The sequence below is a fragment of the Cnephaeus nilssonii genome (genome assembly GCF_951640355.1).
Source record: "Cnephaeus nilssonii genome assembly, chromosome: 1".
In the NCBI taxonomy this organism is placed as follows: Eukaryota; Metazoa; Chordata; class Mammalia; order Chiroptera; family Vespertilionidae; genus Cnephaeus; species Cnephaeus nilssonii.
The window spans coordinates 115,539,238-115,554,887 of NC_137072.1; the positions used below are offsets into that span (position 1 = coordinate 115,539,238).

A 15,650-nucleotide genomic window follows, 5' to 3' on the forward strand; every position below is an offset into this window, starting at 1 on the left:
TAAGCCTTCTGCTAACTAGTGCATGGAATATGTCACAGTGTGGCCCTGAAGAACTTGGAGCCTCATTTGTGAAGGAGCCCACACGCAGGAGGCAGATGGAGAATGTGTGCCTGGAGGGCGTTGGAAGCAGAGGGTGATGGGAGAGCAGCATGGCCTAGGCCAGTGGTCGGCAAACCGCGGCTCGCGAGCCATATGTGGCTCTTTGGCCCCTTGAGTGTTCTAACGCCACTTCTTCAAAATAGACTCGCCCAGGCCGAAAACCGACTTCAGCGCATGGGCCACGAAGTTTCAATCGCACTGTACGTGCGCGCCCGCACGTGGTATTTTGTGGACGAGCCAAAGAGCCGCATGTGGCTCGCGAGCCACGGTTTGCCGGCCACTGGCCTAGGAAATTAGAGACGCTTCCTAGAGGGGGTGGGGCAGGCGGGGACTCCGCTGCTGTTTGGGTCTGAATGTGTAGCGGTTTTCATGCCTTCCGAAGCCTCTCTGGACATAGTACTCTGGCTTCTTTGGTAGGGATTCGTTTTCCTTTGGCAGTGTTTTAATTCACCCGTGCCTCGCATAGTCCATCTAAGTTGGCCGGAGTGCTGGTTTCAGCAGTGTTGACCAGAGTTGTTTCCGATCACGGAAGTAGCCGTGAGAGCTCTGGCCCCTGTTCTGCTCTTCCCTCTTCTCTCCGCAGCGGTGGGCATAGGTGAGGGTGCATGTCCCCCCCACAGTGAAGGCGGCAGGAGCCTGGCTTGACTGGGAGCTGTGAGTGGTTCACTTCCGGGGAAGCTTTCAAAGCTCCAGCGCACGCTTTGGACCGATCTTGTCCTCTGGCTCCTGGGCTGGCAGGGTTCAGTTGGGCCATACTGCCATCTTGTCTCCCAGGGCGATTGCACTGAGTGGGCACACTGAGCACCCTGCCAGCCCAGGACGATGTACAAGAGCAGGATAAAGGCCTTGGTGTTAAGCAAGCTGCTGCGATCTGGGGTGGTTTGTTTCTGCAGCATAACCTACCCTGTTTTGACTAAAGAACTTTTCCAAACTTTGTCCTCTGGCCCTCATCCTGGTTATTCTGAATTTTCTTCTTCCTCTGTAGTAAGCTTCATCTGTGCTTGCTGTTCTGCACGGTCTGACTTCGTCATGGACCGGTCCATGATTACGCTCTGTAATGAAACCTGACCAGTTGAAATTTGAGACCTATCAAACACAAAGGTAGATGGTTCCCAGTTCCCCACACGGTTCCTTTGGGCACATTGTTACCTCACATAGCTGTGTGAGCAGCCCAGCTCTGGGAGTAAAGGGGAGTGTGGGGCACAGCCCCCCGGCACATGAGGGGCACGGGAACTCCGCTGAAAGCGCTCAGGACTCTGCTCAGCCCAACCAGTCATTCGCTGGAGAGTCACAGCCGGCACTGGGAGTGTGTGAATGGGTGGCATCCAAGCAGAGGCTGACGGGGCAGCGCAGCAGGACCTTGCGCCACGATGGAGCCCGGCTGCTGAGCACTTGAACTGTGGCTAGTGGCCCACGGAGCTGACTTTTAACTTAATCACACAGCACCACATGACTTGTGGCTGCCACGTTAGTGCCATGAGAACAGCGTTGGGAAGACATAATATTAGGTGAAAAAAGCAGAATATAAAATATTATTCTACATGTTGAAATAGTAAAATTTAAGTTCTATGCAAAGGAAAAAACAATAAACCCACACCAAAATACTAACAGTGAATTGTGTTAGGATGGGGAGATTACATGTATCCTTTTAAAAAATATATATATTTTTAATGATTTCAGAGAGGAAAGGAGAGAGAGAAAGAAATAGAAACATCACTACTAGGTGCTATAGGACATCACTAGGGATCGAGCCTGCAATCCGGGCATGTGCCCTGATCAGGAATTGAACTGTGACCTGCTGGTTCATGGGTTGATGCTCAACCACTGAGCCAAGCCAGCGGGGCAGGTGCCTAATCCTGTGGATTTTAACCCACATTTTATATTTGGGCCCCACAAGTAAATTGAGAAAACCTCCCACAAATAATACGTATGTGCCACGTCAGAGAGAGATTATGCTTTATAAAAACTATGCTGGCCAGACTCACTTTAGTTTAATAAGTGACAAGCAAATCCAAATTCTTTAGCCATAGAAAATAATGGATTATTTGTGGTAAAGTTTAAATTTAAAGAACTAATTCTCTTTATCAGTATTTCAGTGACATTTACTATTCAGCTGCTTGTTTTTTGTTATACTTAAAAATGACGAGTGGATTGTTACCAGATAAATTCTTTCAGTATTACATATGAACAGAATTTTTGACTAGTTCTCGAAACAGCAAAATAAACATGAGTCTAATGGAGCACAAGCACAAGAATATAAATTTCTGAGTTTTCTTTTAAAAGATACTAAAATTTTCAAAGTTTAAAATGCCATTTAGCTAAAATATCAAAGATTATAGCAATAAAAAATCAGTGTTCTAAGATAACAAAGGTGTTTTAATAAAGAGGAACAGTTCATTTGGATATTTTCAAAAGATCAGTAACTTAATTTATATGTCTACGTAATGCATACCTTTCTCTCTCTCGTGCTTGTAGGTTCTGCGGCAGACTCACATTCGGCCTCCATGGGAAGTTAAAGGAGAGCATCCCACCTGCTTGTATGCTGTCGGGATGCTGACGCCCTGGTTCCGCCTGCAGAGGGGAGTTCTGGGCTAGACGCTGACTGCCAGCCAGACCAATGCTCACCCTGCACGTCCCGCCTCTCTCCCCTCTCCCGGAGTGAACCCCTCTGACACAACAGCACGTCAGCTGCGGAAAATGCTTTGCGCTCTAAGGAAGTGTGCCACCTGAATTCATGCGCCCCGTCTGTGCAGGTGTGGATGGTTTACCACCTGAAGGCTCCTCCGGCTCTTTCCCAGGCCCCGTATCTGTCTCTGAAATGTCTCTGCTGCATGCTTTGGGTCCAGTGCAGACCTGGCTGGGACAGGAGCTGGAGAAATGTGGCATCGATGCCATGATCTACACGCGGTATGTCCTCAGTCTCCTGCTGCATGACAGCTATGACTACGACCTGCAGGAACAGGTACGTGCCCCTCTGAGTGTCGTGTGGAAATCCGTGACTGTTTGCACGCTGGTGTTTCTCTTCAAAGGGCGCTCGCATACTCTGGAGCGGGGTGTGACTGGCGTGGCCCCGGACTTCAGCCTGGAGCCGAGTCCCAGAACCACCGGGTCACGTCCGGGCAGACGCTGCCTCGTCGCAGACGGGTGGCAGTCAGACGACCCGCGGCCTCTGAGGGCCTGCTCCAGTGTTGCTGCTGCTCGTCCGGACATGTCAGTCATTGCCTCAGTTATCTGCCTCGCTCTCCACAGTGTAGTGCCGCGCTTTACCTGCAAGAATGGTGTGCGGCTGCTTATCCATCAGAGTGTGTCCCAGGTCAGCAGACTTCCAGTTTGCTAAAGCACATGGCTTTGCCACAGTCATTGTGTTTCCCCTGGCGAATTGGCCGTTACCACATTTTGTTTGACTTAAGTGCTGAGCGTAAAGTGAGGAAGCAACCACATCCAGGTTCTTGAGGAAATCTCATCAGTCTCAGTTTCCCGGAGGAGCTCCTGAGACGGAGGTCGGCCCAGAGGGAGTGAGTCACCGCCAGCAGGCACGGCTCTGGGTGACTTCTACATACACGTCACTCAAAACGCAGTGTTTGGGGGGCAGTTTCTGTTGTTTTAAACCATGTTCTTAACACAAGAGCCTCAGTCCCTCAGATGCAGGGTTTCAGTGTGCTTGACCTGTGTCCCTCTGGGCTCCTCACCCTTCCCAGCTGGACTCACCGCACTGGCCGGGGCCCGCTGCCTGTCTGGAAAGCATTAGGTCAAACAGAGTTTCCAGGGGATTGACTTATAACCTAACTAGAGGCCCAGAGCACAAATTCGTGCATGGGTGAGGTCCGGCCGGCCCCACCCCCAATCAGGGGATGGCAGATGGCTGATGGGGGTGGGGCCGGCCAGGGGGAGGGGCCATGTGCGGTTGGCGGGTTGAACTCCGGTCAAACTTCTGGTCAAGGGGACAATTTGCATATTACCCTTTTATTATATCGGATAGTTAGAAATGTGTTATTTTGGTCAAAATTTTGTATAAGGATACCAAGGTTCTATAATTTTCCATTATTTTTCTAGTAAATGTAAAATATACTTCAAAGTAAAATGTTAAATCTATAAACATGGGAAAATTTTTATTTTCAGCAATAAGGAGGCTATTTCTCTTAACTCAGAAATCATGTACTCTTGGAATTGTCCTATATAATAAAACCCTAATATGCAAATCGACCAAACGGTGGAACGACCTGTCGCTATGATGTGCACTGACAACCAGGGGGCAGATGCTCAATGCAGGAGCTGCCCCCTGATGGTCAGTGTGCTCCCACAGGGGCAGTGCCGCTCAGCCAGAAGCTGGGCTCATAGCTGGCGAGCACAGCGGTGGTGGCAGGAGCCTCTCCTGCCTCCGTGCAGACGGGTGGTAAGGAGCGAGGGGTCCTGGACTGCGAGGGTCCCTGACTGCCGGCTTAGGTCTGATCCCTAGGGCAGTGGTCGGCAAACTCATTAGTCAACAGAGCCAAATATCAACAGTACAACGATTGAAACTTCTTTTGAGAGCCGAATTTTTTAAACTTAAACTTCTTCTAACGCCACTTCTTCAAAATAGACTCGCCCAGGCCGTGGTATTTTGTGGAAGAGCCACACTCAAGGGGCCAAAGAGCTGCATGTGGCTCGCGAGCTGCAGTTTGCTGACCACGGCCCTAGGGGAATCGGGCTTAAGCCAGCAGGCGGACATTCCTCAAGGGGTCCCGGATTGTGAGAGGGCACAGGCCAGGCTGAGGGACACCCCTCTCCCCTCCATCCCCCCGCCCAGTGCATGAATTTCATGCACCGGGCCTCTAGTATATTAATATCAGTCTAAAATATTTAATAAATAGCCAATAAATTTGTTAGCACAAAGTATTTATGTACTAGGTGCTAAGGACATCAAAAAGGGCATAAAACATAGGCCTACTGTTAAGATTATAGTTGAACACCTCTCTGATGAGATGTGTCTGTGAGTCCTCCAGTTTTCTTATTAGTGGGGGCTTGGAATCAGAGGTCAGCGCTGCTCTCGGTGCCCAGCTATGTTTGCTCCTCCCTCCAGGGTTCTGGTTCAGTTCTGGTTCGTCTTTAGGAAACAGGACATCCTGGAGTTACAAGGGGAATCCACAGGGAGGTAGAAGACCCCTAAACACCTCTTCACCTTAGCCCAGGGCGGGAGTGCCAGGTCCCATGCAAATGCAAGTGATCCTTGTTTTAATTAGAGGTGACCTAAGAGTCAGTCAACACCTCCATTACTTGTCCGTGACTGAAGGGGATGATGTGCTCATTGTTTCTTCAAAAAGAGTTAGGGCGAGGAGCCAGGAGGCGAGGGAAATCTCGGACAGGAGGACGAGAAGGGGAGGGCCTTAGCTCACCTGTGATTCAGACCCCAGCTAGCAGTCACGTTCGCCAACTATTGTGGACAAGGAAGGGCGCCTGCCACCTTTCCTGGTCCCTCGGTCAGGCTCCCGGGGGTCTAGACCCTCAGCTGGAGGTCAGGTGACTCCATTTCTGTTTTTGTTTTAAAATATGTTCTTATTGATTTTAGAGGGGGAGGGACAGAGAGATAGAAACATCAGTTGGCTGCCTCCTGCATGCTCCTACTGGGGATTGAGCCGCAACCGGACGTGTGCCTCAATTGGGTTCATGGTTGACGCTCAGCCACTAAGACACACCGGCAGATGACTCCACTTTTGGGTGCTCCTTTCATCACATCTTCCCCCACCCACACACCCAGTTCTTGAATTAGTTGAACCTGAACTTGAAAATGGCCAATTTTAAGGCCATTACTTCAGCTACTGGCCTCACCTGCCCTGTTAATCTATTGTTTTTCCCATTCTTAGACCCTCAAAGAGCTCTTGAGTTCTGAGAAGCAGACTTTGAACATGACTTTGGTCTCAGCTGCCCAGGATGGTTAGGTAGGAAGTGAAGCTGATCGGACATGGTCCTGGTGGGGGCTGAGTAACTAAGGCCAACCTCTGAGCAGGGCTGCAAGTCCAGTGGCGTTGGCTGATGACTGTAATTCTCGAAAACAGCCGCCTTCTAATGTGTCACAGTAGTTTTACTTCCACACACTCTTTTTTCTTCTTTTCCTTTTTTCTTTTGGTCATGATTGCCATCCTCCAGTAAATGTACTCTCAGATAATCAGGAATTCACTAGCTATCATTTTAAGATGATATATTAACTACTTCCTAATACATTCTGTAAGGCCCACGTCACCTTTCTCTAGGAACCCTTTTCTGATAATTCCTAAGGAAAACTGTCATCTTTCAAACTTGGTCATATTTCTACTGCAGAGCTCTTCACATTAAAGTTATTACATGTATTGTCTTTCCCCGGAGGTAAAAGTCTTATGGGCATAAATCACATGTTCTTTCTTAAAAAAAATTAAACTTCTTGAGAAACAATTTCAAACATTGGGAGAATAGCAAGACCAGTACAAAGGACTGATGTAGCTTCACTCAGTCAGCTAACGTTTTCTGCTTTTGCTGTCTTTCTCTCCTTTCCTTGATGCCCACTTATCCTAAATAAGCATACTCTTCTTACAATTGGACTCTCTCTTAGCCATAGTACAATGATAAAATATAAGAAAATTACATCACCACATTATTATCTAATATACTGTCAATGTTCCGTTTTTATCGGTTGTCCCAATGTTAGAAATAAGGCGAGTCCCCCAAATCAGGGGTCCTGGTAGAGCACAAAGCATTCTCGGGAGCCAGACAGCAAGGCAGTACCTTTGCTCCAGCAGCAGGTGTGCCCCAGCACGGAGTCCGGCAGCATGCACACTGCGCGCAGGCACGGGCTTCAATTCCTGGCCACATATCTGTCCCTCACTCTTGATTGGAGCTTAGGCTCCCAGTCTTGCGTGATTGGCTAATTTAAAGGGAGGGGTTGACCTTTGCCTTTTCAAAATGGCAGCCCCCAGGGGAGCTGCCAAATCACTGGAGCCAAAATGGTGGCTGTGAAGTCACGTGAGCCAACATGGCGGCTGCCTAAACTCCCTTCTTTCACAGAAAAGATTGTTTATTCTCACACCAACAGTGTCCTTCGTTGTCATTTTCCTCTCATCTAGGATCCAGTTTGAGACGACACACAGCCTCAGACGACACACAGCCTTTACCCGGAGTGGCTCCTCCTCTTCCCTTTGTCTCTGGTGACTGACATTTTTGGAGCATCCCTTACTTTGGGTTCCCCGTTGGCAGTCAGCTTACAGCTCACGCAGGAGCATTGCTGAGTGCTGGAGTGTGCTCTGCAGCCGCTTCCCTCCTTGCAGGCCTGCCTCCCCCCAGTGGCCCTGGGACTGCAGGCGGCCGTGCGGAGAGGCTGGCTGAGTTTCAACCTCCATTGGGGATCCCACCTACCTCGGTGGTTGCTTTGTGGTTGCAGAACGGTGGGTTTTCTAACAGCTCTCCTGCCACAGGCAGTGGTTGGCGCTCTCCTGCCAGGCCTTCATCTTTTTAAACCAGGTGCCATCACATAGGGACCGCCAGCGGCCACCCCCCCCTTCCTCGCTGGCGCTCACGTGCTGTGTCCTCCGCCGTGAAGGCAGGCGCTGCTTTCCTCACTCACTCCCGCGGGAATGCCCATGAGAGGCTCATCTGTTGGAGGCACACCCACATCACGTGCCCACTTTTATACGAGAGACTTTTGTTCTTGTTTGTTCTCATATAAAACAAACTAGAGGCCCGATGCACGAAGATTCGTGCAAGAATGGGTCTTTCTTCCCCTGGCTGCCGGCACCACCTTCGCTCTGGCCAGAGCTGCCTTTTCGCTCCGGCCTGGAGCCTCCTTTCCGCCTTCCCACGCTGCCCAGAGGACCGGAATGGCTGGGGCGGTGCGGGACGCCTGCATCCTGCCCCACCCCCGGCCACTTGGTGCCTGTGTACACAAATTAACCCGCCATCTTTGTTGGGTTAATTTGCATACTCACTCCTGATTGGCTGGTGGGCGTAGGGAAGGTACAGTCACTTTTCATCTTTCTCTTTTTTTATTAGTGTGGATAATTGTTGATGGAGGACCTACAAACACTTGTGAAGGCACATTTGGGAAGGGTGTGGTTGTTAGAGGTGGGAAGCTCCTGTGTCCTCTCAGCTCTCAGGTGAATTACGAGTGGAGCCCCACAGAGCACACGTGAATGATGCGGCAGCTGCCTTACCGGGGGCTGGCCAGTGAGCCTGCCCTGTACTCTTAAAACAGACTTGTGCTCCCTTGTTTGCAAACATTGTGTAGTCTTGCTTAAATACTAGAGGCCTGATGCACGCAATTCATGTAAGGGGCTCAGCCCTTGCAGCCCTGGCTGCCTCGTGGCCCCGTCCACCACCCCTGGACGTTCAGGAAGGTTGTTCCCGAAGGTCATTCCTCCGTCCGGTCTAATTAGCATATTAGTTCTTTATTATATAGGATTATATAGGATGGCTAAAAGGGAAGCTAGTGAAACCCTGAGGGTGGATGTCAGCTTCCCTGTGGGAGGCTGTGTTGGGCTGAGGGTCCCGCCCGTCCCATCCTCTGTCCCGAGAGGAAGAGTGCTCTCACCTTCTTGTAACCCAGAGTCTTAGTTTTCCTTTTTCCCTGACTGAGACCACCATCTGAGAGTTTATTAAAATACTAGAGGCCTGGTGCACAAAATTTGTGCACTGTGGGGGGGGGCGGTGTCCATCAGCTTAGCCTGCACCCTCTCCAGTTTGGGTCCCCTTCGGGGCAGTTGGACATCCTCTCACAATCCGGGACTGCTGGCTCCTAACCACTCGCCTGCCTGACTGCCTGATTGCCCCTAACCACTCTGCCTGCCAGCCTGATAGCCCCCTAACTGCTCCCCTGCTGGCCTGATTGACACCTAACCGATCCCCTGCCAGCATGATTGCCACCTAACTGCTCCCTTACCAGCTCGATCACTCCCAACTGCCCTCCCCTGCAGGCCTGGTTCCCCCCAATTGCTCTCCCCTGCAGGCCTGGTCGCCCCCAACTTCCCTCCTCTGCCGGCCATCTTGCAACAATGTGGGGTCGGCCATCTTGTGATGACGTGGGGCGGCCATCTTGTGATGCAAGGGCGTGAGGGTCAATTTGCATATTACCTCTTTATTATATAAGATTTTTTTAGTCTCTATATGGTAGTGTTCTCAGCATCGGGAAGTCTTCACGCATCAGGAGCCTATGATTACGACAGACCCCGTGGCTCGGTCCCATCCGGCTGAAACGGGGGAATAGTAAAATGACCTTGTTCGTGTCACGTGCGGTGTGCGTGTCACGTGCTGTGTGCCAGCCAGGAGTCTGCGCTCACTTCACGTGTGCAGGGACTCAGCCCTCACCGTCATCCCCAGTTCCTAGGCGGAGGTGCTTATAGATAGTGGCTAAGACACCTGCCCAGGGTCACACAGTTAGTAAATTTGGCGCATTTGTTGGTGTAAAAACCTGCACTTTCAAGGGGGTAAGGCTGGTTCAGTGGCCACTTGATCTGGGGCCTTCCCTCGCAGCAGTGCCCATTGGAAGCTGCCTTCTCCCGAAGCTGCCCGCTCCACGCCCTGCTGCAAGCCCAGACTCCCACGCGGGAGAGCCTCCCTGCTGCTCCACGACCTCACGGCGCCTGGTGCTGTCAGTGTCCCAGATTTTGGCCGTTTGGAGCGGTGTGCAGTGCTGCACTGTTCTCACGTGCAGGTCCCTGATGACATGAGCAGCTCTTCCCAGCTCAGGGCATCTCTGAATCTGCTTCGCTCAAGTGTCTGTTGAGGTCAGTGTCAGGTTGTTTTCTTATGCTGAGTGCTTAAGAGTTTTTTTGTGTATTTTGGATAACAGTCTTATCAGATGTGTCTCTTGCAAATGTTTTTCCCAGCCTGTGGCTTTTCTTCTAATCCACTTGACATTGTTGTTCAAAGAGCAGTTTGTATTTTAATGAAGTTAAAGCGTACTCATTTTTTCTTTGATGAATTGTCCACCAGTTATTTTTGTAAATACATTTTTATTGATTTCAGAGAGGAAGTGAGAGGGAGAGAGAGATAGAAACATCAATGATGAGAGAGTGTCATTGATTGACTGCCTCCTGCACGCCCCACACTGGGGATTGAGCCCACAACCCGGGCATGTGCCCTGGCCAGGCATCGAACCGTGACCTCCTGGTTCATAGGTCAATGCTTAACCACTGAGCCACACCGGCCGGGCCATCTTAACCATTTTTAAATGTGCAGTGTAGTGGCATTAAATACATTCATAAATGTTGTGAAAGTATCACCACCATCCATCCCATAACTTCATCTTGTAAATATAAAAAACTGTCCCCATTAAACAAATTTCCTCCTCTCTTCTTCCCCTGCTCTTGGCCACCACTATTATACTTTCTGTCTTAATGATCTGACCACTCTTCGTTCCTCATATCAGTGGAATGATCTAGTATTTGTCTTTTTGTGGCTGGCTTATTTCACTGAATGGTAAGGTTCATCCATATTGTAGCATGTGTCAGAATTTCTTCTCTTTTCAAGGCTGAATTTCATTCCATTGTATGGATATGCCACATTTTGCTTATCCATCCATCCATCAATGGACACGGGTTTCTTCTCCGTTTTAGCTATTCTTTTGTGAATAATGCTGCTGTGAACATAGTGTACAAGCATGTCAAACTTGCAGCGCGCGGGCCGCATGCGGCCCACAACAAATATTTTTGTGGCCCAGCCAATATAATGGTAATGTAAGAAATGTTTTAGTAAAAATTTCGTAACCTAATTTTTACAATATCCTGTTATACATAATTATTAATAACGAACTACACCGTTTAATAATGACTGATTACTATCATCAAGTTGCATTCATTTCCCTTACGCGCAGGCGAACCATTTCTCTCCACTAATACTAGCAGTGAGTATTTTAGCAGCCGATGGCCACATCATTAGTCTTGTACTGACTTATTTGGTGTGCTCAACAAGAAATATTTCACTTTCAGAGAACAAGAAAAATAGGTTTATTTGCATGATGCTTATTAATTTGTGCAGTTATTCACTGTCTGGTAAGTTAATGTTCAAGAAAACAATATTAATTTTTATTAAACTGTTCTATTATTTTATGTTAATGATTACTCATTTATTTCAGCCCTTTGTATTCAGCATGTCTCTATCTAAATAAACCTACGTTTCTATGAAAATTGAAGCTTTTGGTTTTTTTGCAGCCCACATAAACTTAAACCTTGTTTATTTGGCCCGTGTTAGCCTTTGAGTTTGATATGCGTGGTGTACAAATTTTGAGACGCTTTTTTCAATTTTGGGGGGTGTATACCCGGTAGTAGAATTGCTAGATTATGTGGTAATTCCATTTTAACGTTTTGAGGACTGCCAGCACTGCTCCATTGTATATTTCCACCGATGGTGCATAGGGTCCAGTTGCTCCATATCCTTGCCAGTACTTGTGATTCTGATTGGTGTGAAGTGGTGTCTCTCTATAGCTTTGATTTTCGTTTTTCCTAATGATTAGTGATATTGAGCATCTTTTCGTGCGTTTATTGGCCTTTGTATATCTTCTTTGGAAAACTGTTTTTTTAAGTCTTTGCCCATTTTTAAAATCTGGTTGTTGTTTTTCTGTTGTTGAGTTTTAGGTGTTCTCTATGTATTCTGGATATTAACCCATTATCAGATATAATATGCAGATACTTTCTCCCGTTTTGTGGATTTCCTTTTCACTATTTGTAGTGTCCTTTTTTAAAATTCTTTTTCAATTACACTTGACATACAATATTATGTTATTTTCAGGTGTACACCCCAGTGATTAGCCATTATATACTAGTAACTTACTAAACTGATCATTCCAATAAATCTAGTTCCCATCTGACACCATACATAGTTACTACAATATTATTGACTATATTCCGTATGCTGTATTTTACATTCCCATGACTATTCTGTCACTACCAATTTGTACTTCTTAATCCCTTCACCTTTTCCACCCATCCCCCAACTCTCTTCCCATGTGGCAACCATTAGTCTGCCCTCTGTATCTGTGAGTCTGTTTCTGCTCTGCTTTTTCTTTTATTGTGGTTTTTAGATTCATTTGTTCATAGATGTGTATTTATTGCCATTTTATTTTTCATGTTTTTTACTTCTTCCCCTTCTTCTTCCTCTCCTTAAAGAACACTCTTCAACATTTTGTGTAATCCTGGCTTAGTGCTAATGAACTCCTTTAGCTTTTTCTTGTTTGGGAAGCTCTTTATATGTCCTCCGGTTCTAAATGATAGCTTTGCTGGATAGAGTAACTTGGCTTACGTTGGGGAAAGAAGTCTCATAACTAAAAGTTCCGAAGTAGGGCTGGCCCCAGCTGGTTCTAGTCTGAGCTTCATGGTGCCATCTGGGGCTTGTGCCCTACCTCTGTCTGCCTCCCTCTGTCAGTGGGTTTTGCAACCAGCTCCCTGGGAATAGAGGACAAAATGACAATGAGTACAACATATTTTCCCCCCACACACTGTCTGAAGGATGTGTTCCCTACATTCCCAGCAGTAAAACTTTTAAATTATGTGTTTGCTTATTTCTGATTGGTCACGTGCCTCTCTCTGTACCAATCTTGAATTAAAGGGATGAAACACGCTGATTTGTTTTAAGCCCGTTGGGACCCAAAGATGGAGTGGCTTTAGTCCCATTCAGACACATCATGGTTTTAGTTTTTCAGGATGCTGGTAACAGGAAGGTGTGGGAGGCGGGGGTGGATGCTAAGTGGCGAACAGCAGACGTCACTGTACCAGCTGTATTCCAGAATGTCGTGTTCTTTTTCTTCCTCCAGTTCCGTTTCCTTTTTGATAGAAGACAGCAGGGAAAGTCAATCAAGACTGTAGCCTTATGTTACCTTGCAGTAGTGTCTGAAAAAGACCGGCGGATTCCCCTGTTGAGAAGTTCTTCAGCCGTGTCTTCGAAGTTTTGGTACTTAGCAATTGTGCTCTGTCTTTGAGATTATGACTTTGAGAAGTCATACTTGATTTTACTGGGTAAACATTTGGCACATGTCTAATTTTATGTTTATGTTTTAATGAGTACAGCACAAGAGACAGACTGAAAACGGTAAAATAGAAACACGTAGAACCTTTTTAAAAAATACTGTGTTCTTTTTAAGATCTGTTTATTTGTTCAATGCTATTGATTAAATAAATGATAATACATTTACATAGTACATGAAGCCAGAAAAAAGTAGGGTGAAGGAGCTCTCAAATAAGTGGAAAAAGCATAATGCAGAAAGTATATCTATTTTTTGTGTAGATTTTGCTATAAACTTGATGTTTCTAATGAAGCCAACCTAAAATTACAAGGCAAAATAGCACTTATATCCAAAATTCATAATGTAGTAAAGTAATTCTAACAGATAACATTGTTTGAATCATAAATAAGTGGCATTATACATTTTCTGTCAAAAGTTAAAAAGAAAAGTTAAAACAAGAAGCAGAACCCGCATTCCCACACAGACCTGGGGCGGTGTGTTGTTCAAGCTCAAACTGCAATTCCAGTCTCATGTTCACACCTTGGCACAGTGCAAAGGCAGCGTCCGTGTCTCAGAACCTGTTTAACTTCAGCTGAGATGCTTCCCCCTAACGTTAGCTTGGGAATGATGCATCTGCAATATAATGGCATGCTAAAAGGCAACTATCAGGAGAAGAACCCAACAGAGTTTTATAAAAGCCTTCTAAGAATTACTGTGTTCAGTCAAACTCATGCCTGGGGATTAATATCAGTAATTTGGCAGTATATTTATGTGAAGACATTTTCAAAGATGAAATACATCAAGTCTTATTATAAATCAGCATTAACAGGCAGTTAAGTAAGGAAGAACTAAAAATACCTCTTATTGACATACTAGATGCCTGGTGCACGAAATTCGTGCACAGGTAGGGTTCCTAGGCCTGGCTGGCAATCAGGGCTGTTCTGAGGAGCGACTGGTGGGGCGACCGGGGGCCCCTGCTGGCACCAGCCTTGGCTGGCCTGCCACTGCCCGCTTGCCGGCCCTGCCCTCCGCTGCTGCCACCAGTCGCCTCCCTCTGTGGGACGACTGGTGGGGCAATTTGGGGGCCCTCGCTGGCACTGGCCTTGGCTGGCCTAGGGCCTGCGGGCTGGGGGCAGCTCCTGCACTGAGCATCTGCCCCCTGGTGGTCAGTGCTCATCATAGCAACCAGTCGTTCCGCCATTTGGTCTATTTGCCTATTAGGCTTTTATTATACAGGATGACATGGTCTTATATATAGAAAACCCTAAGGAATGACACTAAGAAAATTTTATTAACAATAGTGTAGCCGGAACTGGTTTGGCTCAGTGGATAGAGCATCAGCCTGCGGACTGAAGGGTCCCGGGTTCGATTCTGGTCATGTACCTTGGTTGCGGGCGCATCCCCAGTGGGGGGTGTGCAGGAGGCGGCTGGTCGATGTTTCTCTCTCATCGATGTTTCTAGCTCTCTATCCCTCTCTCTTCCTCTCTGTAAAAAATCAATAAAATATATTTTAAAAAAACACACACACAAAAAAAAAACAATAGTGTAAAAAAATTAAAATACTTGGGAATAAATTTAACAAAAAATGTGTAAGACTTGCACTTTAAAAGTATAAAGTGTCATTGAAAGAAATCAAAGAAGACCTAACAAGTTGAAAAACACCCCACGTTCATGATCAGAAGGTGTAATAGTATTCAGATAGCAGCACTCTCCCAATGACCTGCAGATTCCACACAGTCTATCATAATTTCAGCTGCCTTTGTTGTAGAAATTGGCAAACGGATCCTAAAATTCATATGGAAATGCAAGGGATTCAGAATGGCCTAAAAAATCTTGAAAAAGAACAAAGTTGGAGGACTCACACTTCCCAATTTCAAAACTTACTACAAAGCTCCAGTAATCAAGACAGTTTGGTACGGAGAATCTAGAAATCTTTATATTTATGGTTAGCTGGTTCCCAGCAAAACCGTTCAATGGGGAAAGAACAGTCTTTCAACACAAGGTGCTGGGACAGCAGGGTAGCCACATGCAGAAGAATGAAGTGGGATTCCTGCCTCATGCTGCATACAAATATTAGCCCAAAATGGACGGTAGACCGAAGTGTAAGAGCTAAAACTATAAACCTGAGGAGAAAACACAGAGTAAATCTTCATGACTTAGAGTAAGCAGTGGTCTCTTAGATGTGGCCCAAAGCACAAGCAGCCAAGGAAGACGGCGACACGTTAGGTTTTATCAAAATGAGAAACTCGTGTGTTTCCTAGGGAACCATCATGAAAATGAGAGACAGCCGCGGAGTTGGAGGCTATTTGCCAGTCACAGAGTTGATGAGAGATGTGCATTCAGAACAGACAATTCTGAAACGGGCAGAAGATTTGAATAGCTATGTGTCTAAAGGGCCAACAAAGTTATGAGAAGATGCTGAACATCATTAGTTCTTGGGGAAATCACATCCATGGTGGCATACCATTTCACACCCACTAACAAATGTTGGTGAGGACGTAGAGAAATTGGAACCCTCATACCTTGCAGGTATGTAAATTGTAAAATAGTGTAGCTGCTTTGAAAAGTAGCCTGGCAGTTCTTCAAAAGGTTGAGCGTAGTTACCATGTGACCC

The 15,650-nt window shown here is 46.9% G+C and overlaps 1 protein-coding gene across 4 annotated transcripts in view; it reads left to right on the forward strand.

Moving 5' to 3' along the window:
• The window catches only part of KIAA0232, a 70,511-nt gene that overhangs the window by 20,015 nt on the left and 34,846 nt on the right, over positions 1-15,650 (forward strand). For all 4 annotated transcript variants that reach the window (XM_079769269.1, XM_079769270.1, XM_079769272.1 and 1 more), the window contains exon 2: positions 2,575-3,061. In XM_079769269.1, coding sequence (XP_079625395.1) covers positions 2,834-3,061 — 228 coding nt within the window. In that variant the 5' untranslated portion in view covers positions 2,575-2,833. The remainder of the gene's footprint in view (positions 1-2,574; positions 3,062-15,650) is intronic.